The sequence below is a fragment of the Anopheles merus genome, unplaced genomic scaffold (genome assembly GCF_017562075.2).
Source record: "Anopheles merus strain MAF unplaced genomic scaffold, AmerM5.1 LNR4000161, whole genome shotgun sequence".
NCBI classification, from domain to species: domain Eukaryota; kingdom Metazoa; phylum Arthropoda; class Insecta; order Diptera; family Culicidae; genus Anopheles; species Anopheles merus.
Genome location: NW_024427741.1, coordinates 47301 through 63866, shown reverse-complemented (window position 1 = coordinate 63866; position 16566 = coordinate 47301). Strand labels below are relative to the sequence as shown.

At 38.2% G+C, this 16566-nt stretch overlaps 1 protein-coding gene across 1 annotated transcript; it reads left to right on the top strand.

Moving 5' to 3' along the window:
• Window positions 1–6554: 6554 nt before the first annotated feature.
• LOC121601741 lies at window positions 6555–12343 on the top strand. The gene is made up of 2 exons (XM_041930548.1): window positions 6555–8804; window positions 8879–12343. The coding sequence occupies exons 1-2, from the start codon at window positions 7638–7640 to the stop codon at window positions 8882–8884; spliced, it is 1173 nt and encodes a 390-aa protein (XP_041786482.1). The 5' UTR covers window positions 6555–7637; the 3' UTR covers window positions 8885–12343.
• The last annotated feature ends 4223 nt before the right edge of the window (window positions 12344–16566 follow it).

Sequence of the window (16566 nt, the reverse complement as noted above, 5' to 3'; positions counted from 1 at the left end):
TCATGATACCCTATTTTCACAAAGCCTAGACGACTTTCTTTCGATGAAAGGAATAAAGTAAAAGTCATTGTGAAGGATTTATTAGAGAAAAATATAATAAGACCCAGTAACTCTCCTTATGCTTCCGCACTGGTACTCGTTAGGAAGAAAAATGGCGAAATTCGTAAGTGTGTCGACTACCGACCTCTTAATAAAGTAACAATCCGCTACAACTACCCGCTTCCACTCATAGAGACGTGCCTAGAACACTTGGGCAATAAAAAATTCTTTACGTTACTAGACCTAAAGAGTGGTTTTCATCAAGTGGCAATGGACGAGGATTCAATTAAATTCACAGCGTTTGTTACTCCAGACGGCCAGTACGAGTACACGCGTATGCCCTTCGGATTAAAAAACGCGCCAGCTGAATTTCAGCGTTTCATTAATACAATTTTGCGGAAATTCATCGAGAATGAAATGCTGGTTGTATACATTGACGACATTCTCATAGCTTCTCAAGACTTTAAAGAACATCTTGAAATAGTTAGTGAAGTTTTGCATACTCTACGAAATAATGGGTTGGAGCTACGGCTTGATAAATGTAAGTTTGCTTACGATGAATTGGATTACTTAGGATACAAGGCCAATCATTCAGGTATATGTCCTAGCGATAATCATGTAAAAATTATCAAAAACTATCCTGTTCCTCAGAACACAAAACAGGTACAACAATGTTTAGGTCTTTTTTCGTTTTTCCGGAGGTTTGTTCCACATTTCTCTAGTATTGCAAAACCACTTACTAATCTTTTGAAAAACAATGTTCCATTTATTTTTGATGATGAGTGTAAAAAAGCATTTGAAACACTCCGAGATAAATTGATAGTAGCTCCGGTGCTTGCCATATACGACCCTAAACGCGAAACTGAACTTCACTGTGACGCAAGTTCGATAGCTTTTGGTTCTGTGCTTTTGCAAAAACAGGATGATGGTAGATATCACCCTATTTCGTATTTTTCCAAACCACTTCGGCTGATGGAGCTAAATTGCACAGCTACGAGCTTGAAACATTGGCCGTTATATATGCGCTCAAACGTTTCCATACCTATGTACACGGCATTCCAATAAAGATAGTGACTGATTGTAATTCTCTGGTAGAAACGCTTAAAAATAGAAATTCGTCCGCAAAGATAGCACGTTGGTCACTGTTCCTGGAGAATTATAATTACATTATTCAACATCGCCCTGGATTAGCAATGAGTCATGTAGACGCATTAAGCCGACTGGAACATTTGGCTGCCTTCGATGATGTTGATATTGACTTCCAAATACGTGTAGCTCAAGCTAGGGATCCGCTTATCCAAACTCTGAAAAAAGAGTTAGAGACGACGGATGTCGAAGGTTACCAATTACAAGACGGTATTGTATTCAAACGATCACCTTCTAATAGGCTAAAATTATACGTGCCAACAGAAATGGTTAATAATCTGATACGATCAATACACGAACAAATAGGTCATTTGGGAGCCGAAAAATGTTGCAACCAAATAGATCAGAATTATTGGTTTCCTAACAGAAAAACACGGATAATAAACTTTATAAATAACTGCTTGAAGTGCATTATTCACTCTGCTCCATCTAGAGTAAATAATCGGAACCTTCATAGCATCCAAAAAGAACCTTACCCATTTGATACCTTGCACATTGACCATTTTGGACCGCTACCTACATCATCTTTAAAGAAAAAATACTTATTGGTAGTAATAGACGCATTTACGAAATTCGTTAAATTGTATCCAACAACTTCCACTAGTACAAAAGAGGTGTGCAATGCTCTAAAACAATATTTCTCTTACTACAGTCGACCTAAAAGAATAATTAGCGATCGAGGTACATGCTTTACTTCAGCCGCATTTTCCAATTTCCTTTCTTCTCGCGGAATTAGCCATGTGTTGAATGCCACAGGATCACCACAAGCTAATGGTCAAGTGGAAAGGGTCAATCGCATTATTCGTCCCATATTGAGCAAATTATCAAATCAGACCGACCATGTAGATTGGGTGACCCATTTGCTATCTACAGAATACGCTCTTAATAATACCATTCATTCGTCCACTCGTTTTTCCCCTTCTATGCTATTGTTTGGTGTTAACCAACGAGGCCCTTCAGTAGATATATTGACCGAATATTTAGAAGACAAAAACAAAGCATTTTCAGATTTAGAAACTATACGTGCAGAAGCATCATTCAATATTTTAAAATCACAACAAAATAATGAGAAACAACATGCTAAACACCATCGCCCTGCTCCCGTATTCAATGAAGGAGAGTTTGTTGTAATTAAAAATGTAGATAACACACCAAATTCAAACAAAAAACTCATTGCCAGATATAAAGGTCCATACGTTATCCACAAACGTTTACCTAATGACAGATATGTTATACGTGATATCGATGGAATACAAATGACGCAAATACCATATGATGGAGTGTTGGAGTCGGACAAGTTGAGAAGATGGATAGTGCCTCTGGGGGGAGCTTGATCGGAATATGTTCATAAAGCTACACTTAAGATTAAGGGTAGGGCTATACATATGCAGGAAAAATTGAGGTCAATTTCTCGTCAGGATGGCCGAGCTGTAGAAATTAGAAATTCGAATTTGTATATACCTCACACATACACCTTGACATCCTTACACATACACCTTTTCTATATGTACATCTTGTTTGTGCGATCACACCTAGGTTTAAGTATCTCAGGCAATACTGTCAAATAGAGATGTCATTCGTGATTGAGCGCTAAAACAGAAAACACGCAATTCTTCAGCCTTCAGTTAATTCTTCCGAAATTAAGAAAGATTACAATTCAGAAGTGGGATAAACCGTTTGTGCCGAAAAATGCTTACAAAAGAGGAACTTCTTTGTGCTTTGGAAGTTGCTAACATCGAAGTGCCTCCGAAAGCAACTTTACCACAACTACGCATGTTGTACGAGCAAAGTGTACCGAAAAACAAAATGGAGGAACAATCAACCCAGAATTTCATTCCTCAAAGAGTGTGTGCAGATGAAGACGAAGTGACGAACAATGGAAACCACGTTGCAGCAGCCGCCATCTTGATGAAAGACAAAGCTGCTCCGACATCTTCGACGCAAGGTGCTTCATTCGACGCAACTTCTCATCAATTGGAATTAATGGCGCTACGAGCAAAAATTATGGAAATGGAACAGCGGCAGACGTTTACGGATGGTCGATTGGTTCATCCCGAGGAGTTGAAACATTTGATACCGGAATTTTCTGACGGCCTCGGTATCAATAAGTGGATCAATACGATTCGCTACAATAGCGAATTATATGGATGGCAGGATCGCACGATGCTTTTATATGCAGGCAGTCGGTTGACTGGAGCAGCAAGCGAATGGTACAATGGCTTCCGTAACACTTTGAAGACATTCGACGAATTCGCTGACACAATTAAAAAGGCTTTTCCTGATCGCTGTAACGAAGCCGTTATTCATAGCCAATTAGCATCGGTCTACAAGAAAATTTCTGAGTCGTACACAAGCTATGTATACCGAGTAAATGCGCTGGGAATGTCAGGCCACGTGAGTGAGGAGGCTATCATAACTTATGTCATCAGAGGACTTTCTCGTGACCCTCTCTATGATAGCCTTGTGACCAAGGATTACCGCGATATTTACGACCTGATTGACAACATTAAGCGATATGAATCCCATCTTCTGTTGCGCAAAAACCCAGAACGCCGCAGCCCATCTCACATCAACACCATTTCCCCGAGACCGATTCCACCAAGACAAACGACGACAGAACCTCTTCGATGTTATAACTGCTCGAATCATGGACATCATTCATCGCAATGCACACAACCTCGCCGAGCTCCGGGTTCCTGTTTCCGATGTGGTAGCACATCACATGTCATTCGCAACTGTCCTGTCCCAGATAGACGTCAACTAACGGTTGCTGCGGTACAGGGCAACGACAATGAAACAGCGCATCTAGATTCTGGGGAAAATGGAAACTTCGTTCAACTTGAGGCCTATCAGGAGGTAAGTGTAGCTTTTAAGAGAAACAATGTTTGGAGCCCAGGGTTAATTATAACATCTCTTTTTGATTCCGGTAGCTCTAAAAGCTTCATAAATGAAGCCATTGTTCCGGTTACAAAACTAAGCGCTCCCCAACCAAGTGGATTTCGAGGAATAGGAAATGTGAATTTACAAACTCTTGGAACAGTACAGCTAAAACTTAGTTTTCGTAATCAAACATTCATTCACAATTTCTATATTTTACCAAAAAGCTACATGTCCCTATCCATGATAGTAGGGAGAGATTTGTTATCAGAATTTAACATCACACTCGCTCAATTCCGTAAACATTACAGCAAACTTATGCTGATGAATTTAAATAAAGATAAAATTCTGAACTTAAAAAAACCGGGTTTTTACCATAAGCTCCAAACGTTGGGTCTTTTACGTAGTTCGATCCAGGCTCCCTTACCAGAGGTATGCAAAGATTCGAAATTGTCCGATCCCAATATTTCTTCAAAATTCATTTCGATATCAGACAAATCTGAACATAAACAACAATATGACACAACTTTTTCTGAAATGTGTTCTATAAATATTAGCGATGAGGCTAGCACTATAAATGTTGGAGAACACCTTTCTAAAGAACAAGCATTGCTTTAAGATCAATAGTGTCCAATAATTACATTAATTTTCCGGATAAACATATAATACCATCTGCTCATAAAATGCGAATTAGCTTAACTCATGATACTCCTATTTTCACAAAGCCTAGACGACTTTCTTTCGATGAAAGGAATAAAGTAAAAGTCATTGTGAAGGATTTATTAGAGAAAAATATAATAAGACCCAGTAACTCTCCTTATGCTTCCGCACTGGTACTCGTTAGGAAGAAAAATGGCGAAATTCGTAAGTGTGTCGACTACCGACCTCTTAATAAAGTAACAATCCGCGACAACTACCCGCTTCCACTCATAGAGACGTGCCTAGAACACTTGGGCAATAAAAAATTCTTTACGTTACTAGACCTAAAGAGTGGTTTTCATCAAGTGGCAATGGACGAGGATTCAATTAAATTCACAGCGTTTGTTACTCCAGACGGCCAGTACGAGTACACGCGTATGCCCTTCGGATTAAAAAACGCGCCAGCTGAATTTCAGCGTTTCATTAATACAATTTTGCGGAAATTCATCGAGAATGAAAAGCTGGTTGTATACATTGACGACATTCTCATAGCTTCTCAAGACTTTAAAGAACATCTTGAAATAGTTAGTGAAGTTTTGCATACTCTACGAAATAATGGGTTGGAGCTACGGCTTGATAAATGTAAGTTTGCTTACGATGAATTGGATTACTTAGGATACAAGGCCAATCATTCAGGTATATGTCCTAGCGATAATCATGTAAAAATTATCAAAAACTATCCTGTTCCTCAGAACACAAAACAGGTACAACAATGTTTAGGTCTTTTTTCGTTTTTCCGGAGGTTTGTTCCACATTTCTCTAGTATTGCAAAACCACTTACTAATCTTTTGAAAAACAATGTTCCATTTATTTTTGATGATGAGTGTAAAAAAGCATTTGAAACACTCCGAGATAAATTGATAGTAGCTCCGGTGCTTGCCATATACGACCCTAAACGCGAAACTGAACTTCACTGTGACGCAAGTTCGATAGCTTTTGGTTCTGTGCTTTTGCAAAAACAGGATGATGGTAGATATCACCCTATTTCGTATTTTTCCAAAACCACTTCGGCTGATGAAGCTAAATTGCACAGCTACGAGCTTGAAACATTGGCCGTTATATATGCGCTCAAACGTTTCCATACCTATGTACACGGCATTCCAATAAAGATAGTGACTGATTGTAATTCTCTGGTAGAAACGCTTAAAAATAGAAATTCGTCCGCAAAGATAGCACGTTGGTCACTGTTCCTGGAGAATTATAATTACATTATTCAACATCGCCCTGGATTAGCAATGAGTCATGTAGACGCATTAAGCCGACTGGAACATTTGGCTGCCTTCGATGATGTTGATATTGACTTCCAAATACGTGTAGCTCAAGCTAGGGATCCGCTTATCCAAACTCTGAAAAAAGAGTTAGAGACGACGGATGTCGAAGGTTACCAATTACAAGACGGTATTGTATTCAAACGATCACCTTCTAATAGGCTAAAATTATACGTGCCAACAGAAATGGTTAATAATCTGATACGATCAATACACGAACAAATAGGTCATTTGGGAGCCGAAAAATGTTGCAACCAAATAGATCAGAATTATTGGTTTCCTAACAGAAAAACACGGATAATAAACTTTATAAATAACTGCTTGAAGTGCATTATTCACTCTGCTCCATCTAGAGTAAATAATCGGAACCTTCATAGCATCCAAAAAGAACCTTACCCATTTGATACCTTGCACATTGACCATTTTGGACCGCTACCTACATCATCTTTAAAGAAAAAATACTTATTGGTAGTAATAGACGCATTTACGAAATTCGTTAATTGTATCCAACAACTTCCACTAGTACAAAAGAGGTGTGCAATGCTCTAAAACAATATTTCTCTTACTACAGTCGACCTAAAAGAATAATTAGCGATCGAGGTACATGCTTTACTTCAGCCGCATTTTCCAATTTCCTTTCTTCTCGCGGAATTAGCCATGTGTTGAATGCCACAGGATCACCACAAGCTAATGGTCAAGTGGAAAGGGTCAATCGCATTATTCGTCCCATATTGAGCAAATTATCAAATCAGACCGACCATGTAGATTGGGTGACCCATTTGCTATCTACAGAATACGCTCTTAATAATACCATTCATTCGTCCACTCGTTTTTCCCCTTCTATGCTATTGTTTGGTGTTAACCAACGAGGCCCTTCAGTAGATATATTGACCGAATATTTAGAAGACAAAAACAAAGCATTTTCAGATTTAGAAACTATACGTGCAGAAGCATCATTCAATATTTTAAAATCACAACAAAATAATGAGAAACAACATGCTAAACACCATCGCCCTGCTCCCGTATTCAATGAAGGAGAGTTTGTTGTAATTAAAAATGTAGATAACACACCAAATTCAAACAAAAAACTCATTGCCAGATATAAAGGTCCATACGTTATCCACAAACGTTTACCTAATGACAGATATGTTATACGTGATATCGATGGAATACAAATGACGCAAATACCATATGATGGAGTGTTGGAGTCGGACAAGTTGAGAAGATGGATAGTGCCTCTGGGGGGAGCTTGATCGGAATATGTTCATAAAGCTACACTTAAGATTAAGGGTAGGGCTATACATATGCAGGAAAAATTGAGGTCAATTTCTCGTCAGGATGGCCGAGCTGTAGAAATTAGAAATTCGAATTTGTATATACCTCACACATACACCTTGACATCCTTACACATACACCTTTTCTATATGTACATCTTGTTTGTGCGATCACACCTAGGTTTAAGTATCTCAGGCAATACTGTCAAATAGAGATGTCATTCGTGATTGAGCGCTAAAACAGAAAACACGCAATTCTTCAGCCTTCAGTTAATTCTTCCGAAATTAAGAAAGATTACAATTCAGAAGTGGGATAAACCGTTTGTGCCGAAAAATGCTTACAAAAGAGGAACTTCTTTGTGCTTTGGAAGTTGCTAACATCGAAGTGCCTCCGAAAGCAACTTTACCACAACTACGCATGTTGTACGAGCAAAGTGTACCGAAAAACAAAATGGAGGAACAATCAACCCAGAATTTCATTCCTCAAAGAGTGTGTGCAGATGAAGACGAAGTGACGAACAATGGAAACCACGTTGCAGCAGCCGCCATCTTGATGAAAGACAAAGCTGCTCCGACATCTTCGACGCAAGGTGCTTCATTCGACGCAACTTCTCATCAATTGGAATTAATGGCGCTACGAGCAAAAATTATGGAAATGGAACAGCGGCAGACGTTTACGGATGGTCGATTGGTTCATCCCGAGGAGTTGAAACATTTGATACCGGAATTTTCTGACGGCCTCGGTATCAATAAGTGGATCAATACGATTCGCTACAATAGCGAATTATATGGATGGCAGGATCGCACGATGCTTTTATATGCAGGCAGTCGGTTGACTGGAGCAGCAAGCGAATGGTACAATGGCTTCCGTAACACTTTGAAGACATTCGACGAATTCGCTGACACAATTAAAAAGGCTTTTCCTGATCGCTGTAACGAAGCCGTTATTCATAGCCAATTAGCATCGGTCTACAAGAAAATTTCTGAGTCGTACACAAGCTATGTATACCGAGTAAATGCGCTGGGAATGTCAGGCCACGTGAGTGAGGAGGCTATCATAACTTATGTCATCAGAGGACTTTCTCGTGACCCTCTCTATGATAGCCTTGTGACCAAGGATTACCGCGATATTTACGACCTGATTGACAACATTAAGCGATATGAATCCCATCTTCTGTTGCGCAAAAACCCAGAACGCCGCAGCCCATCTCACATCAACACCATTTCCCCGAGACCGATTCCACCAAGACAAACGACGACAGAACCTCTTCGATGTTATAACTGCTCGAATCATGGACATCATTCATCGCAATGCACACAACCTCGCCGAGCTCCGGGTTCCTGTTTCCGATGTGGTAGCACATCACATGTCATTCGCAACTGTCCTGTCCCAGATAGACGTCAACTAACGGTTGCTGCGGTACAGGGCAACGACAATGAAACAGCGCATCTAGATTCTGGGGAAAATGGAAACTTCGTTCAACTTGAGGCCTATCAGGAGGTAAGTGTAGCTTTTAAGAGAAACAATGTTTGGAGCCCAGGGTTAATTATAACATCTCTTTTTGATTCCGGTAGCTCTAAAAGCTTCATAAATGAAGCCATTGTTCCGGTTACAAAACTAAGCGCTCCCCAACCAAGTGGATTTCGAGGAATAGGAAATGTGAATTTACAAACTCTTGGAACAGTACAGCTAAAACTTAGTTTTCGTAATCAAACATTCATTCACAATTTCTATATTTTACCAAAAAGCTACATGTCCCTATCCATGATAGTAGGGAGAGATTTGTTATCAGAATTTAACATCACACTCGCTCAATTCCGTAAACATTACAGCAAACTTATGCTGATGAATTTAAATAAAGATAAAATTCTGAACTTAAAAAAACCGGGTTTTTACCATAAGCTCCAAACGTTGGGTCTTTTACGTAGTTCGATCCAGGCTCCCTTACCAGAGGTATGCAAAGATTCGAAATTGTCCGATCCCAATATTTCTTCAAAATTCATTTCGATATCAGACAAATCTGAACATAAACAACAATATGACACAACTTTTTCTGAAATGTGTTCTATAAATATTAGCGATGAGGCTAGCACTATAAATGTTGGAGAACATCTTTCTAAAGAACAAGGCATTGCTTTAAGATCAATAGTGTCCAATAATTACATTAATTTTCCGGATAAACATATAATACCATCTGCTCATAAAATGCGAATTAGCTTAACTCATGATACTCCTATTTTCACAAAGCCTAGACGACTTTCTTTCGATGAAAGGAATAAAGTAAAAGTCATTGTGAAGGATTTATTAGAGAAAAATATAATAAGACCCAGTAACTCTCCTTATGCTTCCGCACTGGTACTCGTTAGGAAGAAAAATGGCGAAATTCGTAAGTGTGTCGACTACCGACCTCTTAATAAAGTAACAATCCGCGACAACTACCCGCTTCCACTCATAGAGACGTGCCTAGAACACTTGGGCAATAAAAAATTCTTTACGTTACTAGACCTAAAGAGTGGTTTTCATCAAGTGGCAATGGACGAGGATTCAATTAAATTCACAGCGTTTGTTACTCCAGACGGCCAGTACGAGTACACGCGTATGCCCTTCGGATTAAAAAACGCGCCAGCTGAATTTCAGCGTTTCATTAATACAATTTTGCGGAAATTCATCGAGAATGAAAAGCTGGTTGTATACATTGACGACATTCTCATAGCTTCTCAAGACTTTAAAGAACATCTTGAAATAGTTAGTGAAGTTTTGCATACTCTACGAAATAATGGGTTGGAGCTACGGCTTGATAAATGTAAGTTTGCTTACGATGAATTGGATTACTTAGGATACAAGGCCAATCATTCAGGTATATGTCCTAGCGATAATCATGTAAAAATTATCAAAAACTATCCTGTTCCTCAGAACACAAAACAGGTACAACAATGTTTAGGTCTTTTTTCGTTTTTCCGGAGGTTTGTTCCACATTTCTCTAGTATTGCAAAACCACTTACTAATCTTTTGAAAAACAATGTTCCATTTATTTTTGATGATGAGTGTAAAAAAGCATTTGAAACACTCCGAGATAAATTGATAGTAGCTCCGGTGCTTGCCATATACGACCCTAAACGCGAAACTGAACTTCACTGTGACGCAAGTTCGATAGCTTTTGGTTCTGTGCTTTTGCAAAAACAGGATGATGGTAGATATCACCCTATTTCGTATTTTTCCAAAACCACTTCGGCTGATGAAGCTAAATTGCACAGCTACGAGCTTGAAACATTGGCCGTTATATATGCGCTCAAACGTTTCCATACCTATGTACACGGCATTCCAATAAAGATAGTGACTGATTGTAATTCTCTGGTAGAAACGCTTAAAAATAGAAATTCGTCCGCAAAGATAGCACGTTGGTCACTGTTCCTGGAGAATTATAATTACATTATTCAACATCGCCCTGGATTAGCAATGAGTCATGTAGACGCATTAAGCCGACTGGAACATTTGGCTGCCTTCGATGATGTTGATATTGACTTCCAAATACGTGTAGCTCAAGCTAGGGATCCGCTTATCCAAACTCTGAAAAAAGAGTTAGAGACGACGGATGTCGAAGGTTACCAATTACAAGACGGTATTGTATTCAAACGATCACCTTCTAATAGGCTAAAATTATACGTGCCAACAGAAATGGTTAATAATCTGATACGATCAATACACGAACAAATAGGTCATTTGGGAGCCGAAAAATGTTGCAACCAAATAGATCAGAATTATTGGTTTCCTAACAGAAAAACACGGATAATAAACTTTATAAATAACTGCTTGAAGTGCATTATTCACTCTGCTCCATCTAGAGTAAATAATCGGAACCTTCATAGCATCCAAAAAGAACCTTACCCATTTGATACCTTGCACATTGACCATTTTGGACCGCTACCTACATCATCTTTAAAGAAAAAATACTTATTGGTAGTAATAGACGCATTTACGAAATTCGTTAAATTGTATCCAACAACTTCCACTAGTACAAAAGAGGTGTGCAATGCTCTAAAACAATATTTCTCTTACTACAGTCGACCTAAAAGAATAATTAGCGATCGAGGTACATGCTTCACTTCAGCCGCATTTTCCAATTTCCTTTCTTCTCGCGGAATTAGCCATGTGTTGAATGCCACAGGATCACCACAAGCTAATGGTCAAGTGGAAAGGGTCAATCGCATTATTCGTCCCATATTGAGCAAATTATCAAATCAGACCGACCATGTAGATTGGGTGACCCATTTGCTATCTACAGAATACGCTCTTAATAATACCATTCATTCGTCCACTCGTTTTTCCCCTTCTATGCTATTGTTTGGTGTTAACCAACGAGGCCCTTCAGTAGATATATTGACCGAATATTTAGAAGACAAAAACAAAGCATTTTCAGATTTAGAAACTATACGTGCAGAAGCATCATTCAATATTTTAAAATCACAACAAAATAATGAGAAACAACATGCTAAACACCATCGCCCTGCTCCCGTATTCAATGAAGGAGAGTTTGTTGTAATTAAAAATGTAGATAACACACCAAATTCAAACAAAAAACTCATTGCCAGATATAAAGGTCCATACGTTATCCACAAACGTTTACCTAATGACAGATATGTTATACGTGATATCGATGGAATACAAATGACGCAAATACCATATGATGGAGTGTTGGAGTCGGACAAGTTGAGAAGATGGATAGTGCCTCTGGGGGGAGCTTGATCGGAATATGTTCATAAAGCTACACTTAAGATTAAGGGTAGGGCTATACATATGCAGGAAAAATTGAGGTCAATTTCTCGTCAGGATGGCCGAGCTGTAGAAATTAGAAATTCGAATTTGTATATACCTCACACATACACCTTGACATCCTTACACATACACCTTTTCTATATGTACATCTTGTTTGTGCGATCACACCTAGGTTTAAGTATCTCAGGCAATACTGTCAAATAGAGATGTCATTCGTGATTGAGCGCTAAAACAGAAAACACGCAATTCTTCAGCCTTCAGTTAATTCTTCCGAAATTAAGAAAGATTACAGACCATAACTAGTTCATGAACATGAATTGTTATCTATCACTTTTAAACCCTTCAAATATAGTACAATGAACAAAGAGATGTGTTAAAGTTCATCGATGCGTGTGAGAGAGTAGGGCTGATGAATAGAAAGAGATGGTATGAGTTTGTGTTCATTATCCCCGAAAAATTTCGCTTGGGTTCCCCATGTTGGTCCACTGTGGTTTATTAAACATCTTCGCCTGCTCAAAAAGAAAAAAAATCTCTATATGGCGTATACAAACGAACGAGAACGCAACTTGCTAAAATGAATTTCGTTGTAGCGAACAACATTTACCGACATCAAAACCACTACCTCAAAAGGTGCTATATAAAAAAATATCCAAAATAAGATTTAAAAAAAAAAATACCGCTTTATTTCTGGAATTATCTATGTATATAAAAATCTCGTGTCACGGTGTTTGTTGCGAGCAACCTCCGAAACGGCTGGATCATTTTCAACGAAACTTTGCACACACCTTATGGTGGTATGAGCATAGGTTTTAAGACTTAAAAATTGTTCAGATGTTACACTAAACTTAATTTAATAATATGAATTAACGTCACTGGAAGCAGACGCTCATATTGACGCCCCGTGTTTACATTTGTGATAAACGGTTGTTTTGAGTCCATTACTCTCTAAGTTGTGCGTGATCGGTTGCTGTGTAGTGTGTGGATCCGTGTTAACAGCAGTTTGTTTATCACCATTAATTTAAACCTGTTCTGGCTGCATTTATAATTACGTATTTTGCCAACAAGCCAAAACTCACCCACATCAACATGTCTGGCGTGTGTCCTGTTTGTAATATCGATATTGGCAATACAGAGCACTACGTGTGTGATGGTATTTGTAAGGGCATTTATCATTGCGGCTGTCTGGGTATCAACAACACCTGTATCAAGGAGCTGAAACGCTCAGCTACACCCCTATCCTGGTTCTGCGGTCAATGTAAACAAAATCGTCAAGATAGTAAGTCAGTTATTGAATCCATAATCAACACTGCAATAGCCGATATAAAGAAAGATGTTTTAGGGCATCTCGATCAACAAGTCTCGACAATGTTAGAAACACACAAGAACGATGTATTAGTGTCTCTACGTCAACAACTAGCAGATACACGAGCTGTGTCCTTAGCACCAACACCCACCTATACTGCACCATCACTAATACCTTCATATGCCACTGTAAATTCATCAAATACACCACGACATGAACGCACTGATCGCACCACAGATGAACATCAATTAGCAAGTGCACCTAAGCGGAGATTGGTTGACCGGTCACCCCCAACCCATAGCATCCGCCTGTCCCTCCAACAAGGCATGGTACAATCAGGAACTGAACTGAGAACGGTACCTTACCCAACTCAGCGCCAATTTTGGATGTTTGTCTCACGTCTTTCACCTGATACAACAGAAGATGAGTTGATGTCATATGTAATACAAAAACTAGGTATAAATGATGTGCTAGTGTTCAAGCTGCTGCCAAAAAATCGCATCTCAGTAACTTTTATATAATTTAAAATCGGATTTCCTGAATCATTTCGAGATCAGGCATTATCCCCGTCTATTTAGCCAATAGGTGTGGTGTTCCGAGGGTATGAGTTAAGCCGTGATTCGGTTGATAGCCAGATTTCTGACATCTACTCATCTGCAAAGACCATTGAAGATGGAATACGTAAAATGAAATGCTCGTACTCTCCTGGGCCAGATGGATTCTGTCCGTAATAAGCGATCTAGTAGTTTATTTTTAAGCGATGTAGTAGTATCTTGATCGCACCACTACAACAAATTTTTAAAGCATCTTTGGATTCTAGCACCTTTCCCGACGTATAGAACGATGTTCCCAGTGAATAAGAAGGGTGACCTTTTAATCACATCCATGTGTGGTGGGGCAAATCGAAATTGCTGTTCATAAAGCTCTACTAGACAAATGCAGGTCGGTTATTTAATGATTTGACTTATTGTGTGCCGCCTGATACTTGTTTAATGTATGCTGACGACGTCAAACTGTTTTTACCGAGTTTTAAGAGTCCTAACGATTGCATCATCCTTCAAAATATTATAAATGGGTTTGGTACTTGGTGTCTAAAAAATGATCTAGAGTTAGCCTTGAGTAGTAGTAGTAGAGATGTTTATTGTGAATAGAAAGAAAAAAACATATATAATCAATCGTTCTTTAACATTGGGTACGCAAAGTGCTCTCCTCAAAAATCGGGAATTTATTTAGCATAGCTGAGTTGAATACAGTGAACCCTCTCTTATTTGAGAGGCGATGGGACTGTCGAATAAGAGGGGGTTTCAAATTAGAGAGGTTGAAAGTGAATGAAAGGTCCATACAAACAAGAAAGAGACAGAACATTTAGTATGCAGCCTCAACTGTTACTATAGGAAACTGTGCATACGATTGCCAATTTGAGCATACATCATTCAATAACCATGGCAACACCATACACAAATAAGAGGGACACAGATTTCAGAGGTTTTCCAAATTAGAGGAACAAAAATGTACTGGAAATCAAGGGACTGTGCAAAATGTTCAAATAAGAGAGGTTTTTCAAATTGGAGAGGTGTCAATTAAGAGAGGATTCACTGTATATGTTGTTTGCTGATTTTAAATCTGAGTATATGGGAAAAGTGCAAAAAAAAACCATGCAATTTTAGACTTACCCTAAAAATAAATATATCTTACTTATTTCTTAACCTACATTTGCTAAACCTAATCCTTAATTCGATAGAGAAGAGGAGAGCTTTGTACAGAAAATTATGAACTCATATTTTATGCTTAGATACGTTGTTCAAGTAGTTGATTGATTATGCTAATTGAGCTATGGTGGCATTTGTTTGCGTAATTTCCATTTTGATTTCCAATGAATTCTTCCATTTTTACTAAATTACTTCTTTTGTGTAAATTGTTTGTGTTATGCCAAGGCGGTAAGTTGATGACCATTTTCAATATTTTGATTTGTTTAACTTGAAGTTTTTTTTCTATGTGAGTACGCACAAGTAATCCATGCCGGCGCTGCGTACGTAAAAACCAGGCGTATATAAGCCTTGTAAACCAATTTTTTTGTTTTGCAATGTTAGATTTGATTTCCTATTTAGGAGAGGATATAAAATTTTTAGTGATTTGCCTACTTTTTCTAATTAATTTTCTATGTGGGTTTTAAATGTCATGCGTTTTTCTAAATATATTCCAAGGTATTTAACTTGACCTTTCCATATAATGTTTCCTTGCAAAGCTAACTTCATTACTAGGTAATTTGCGTAAACTAGTTTTTCTTGTAAAGAAGATTGTCTCAGTTCTATTTGCGTTTGTTTTAAGCTTCCATCTATTACAGAACTTGGCGTATGCTTTCAATGTGCCTTTTAAGGCTTTGATTATCGAGCTCGGACTTCTGGCCGTAGCCACGATTGCTAGGTCGTCTGCATATAGTTAATTTATACAGTTATTTTTAGTGGGAATGTCAGAAATAAATATATTAAATAGTATTGGCGATAATATACTACCTTGTGGTACTCCCTCTATGGGTTTAAAGAAATTTGATTTAGTGTGACCAATATGAACTAAGCTTTTTCGATTGCTGAGTAAGGACCGAATTATTTTTATAATATACGCAGGAGAATTAGATTGAATTAGTTTATATACCAGGCCGTCGTGCCAAATGGAATCGAAAACTTTTTCAGTGTCTAACAAAACTTGACCCGTGGATCTTTTTCTATTCCGATTTTCTATAATATGATTTTTGAGTCAATGTATCTGGTGAGTTGTGGGATGATGTTGTTAATGTCTGTATGGTCTGTATGGCAGCTCATTGGTCTATAGTTTCCAGGATTAGAATGATCTTTTCCGGGTTTTGGAATAGCCACTATATTTGCTTTTTTCCATTGTGAAGGAAAGTAACCTAGTTTAAGACAACCATTAAATATTATTTTGAGGTGGAGAACTGCCTTTTAAGGAAGTATTTTCATCTCTGTGTTGTTAATCTCGTCACAGCCTGCTGACTTTTTATTTTTAAGATTTTTGATTATGTTCATGAGTAATTTTGGTTTTACTAAGTAAACTGGATCCAAGGAGTGATTTTGGTTTCTCGCAAAAAAATTCTATTGTTTTTCGTTACTTTCCTTTCCATTGGAATTGTGTTGTAAGTTAAGTAATGAGAGTTTTCAAAATTTGTTTTGA

Bases quoted from the DNA above. Each gene is read 5' to 3' on its own strand.
- LOC121601741 (XM_041930548.1), top strand. From the start codon at position 7,638: ATGCTTACAAAAGAGGAACTTCTTTGTGCTTTGGAAGTTGCTAACATC.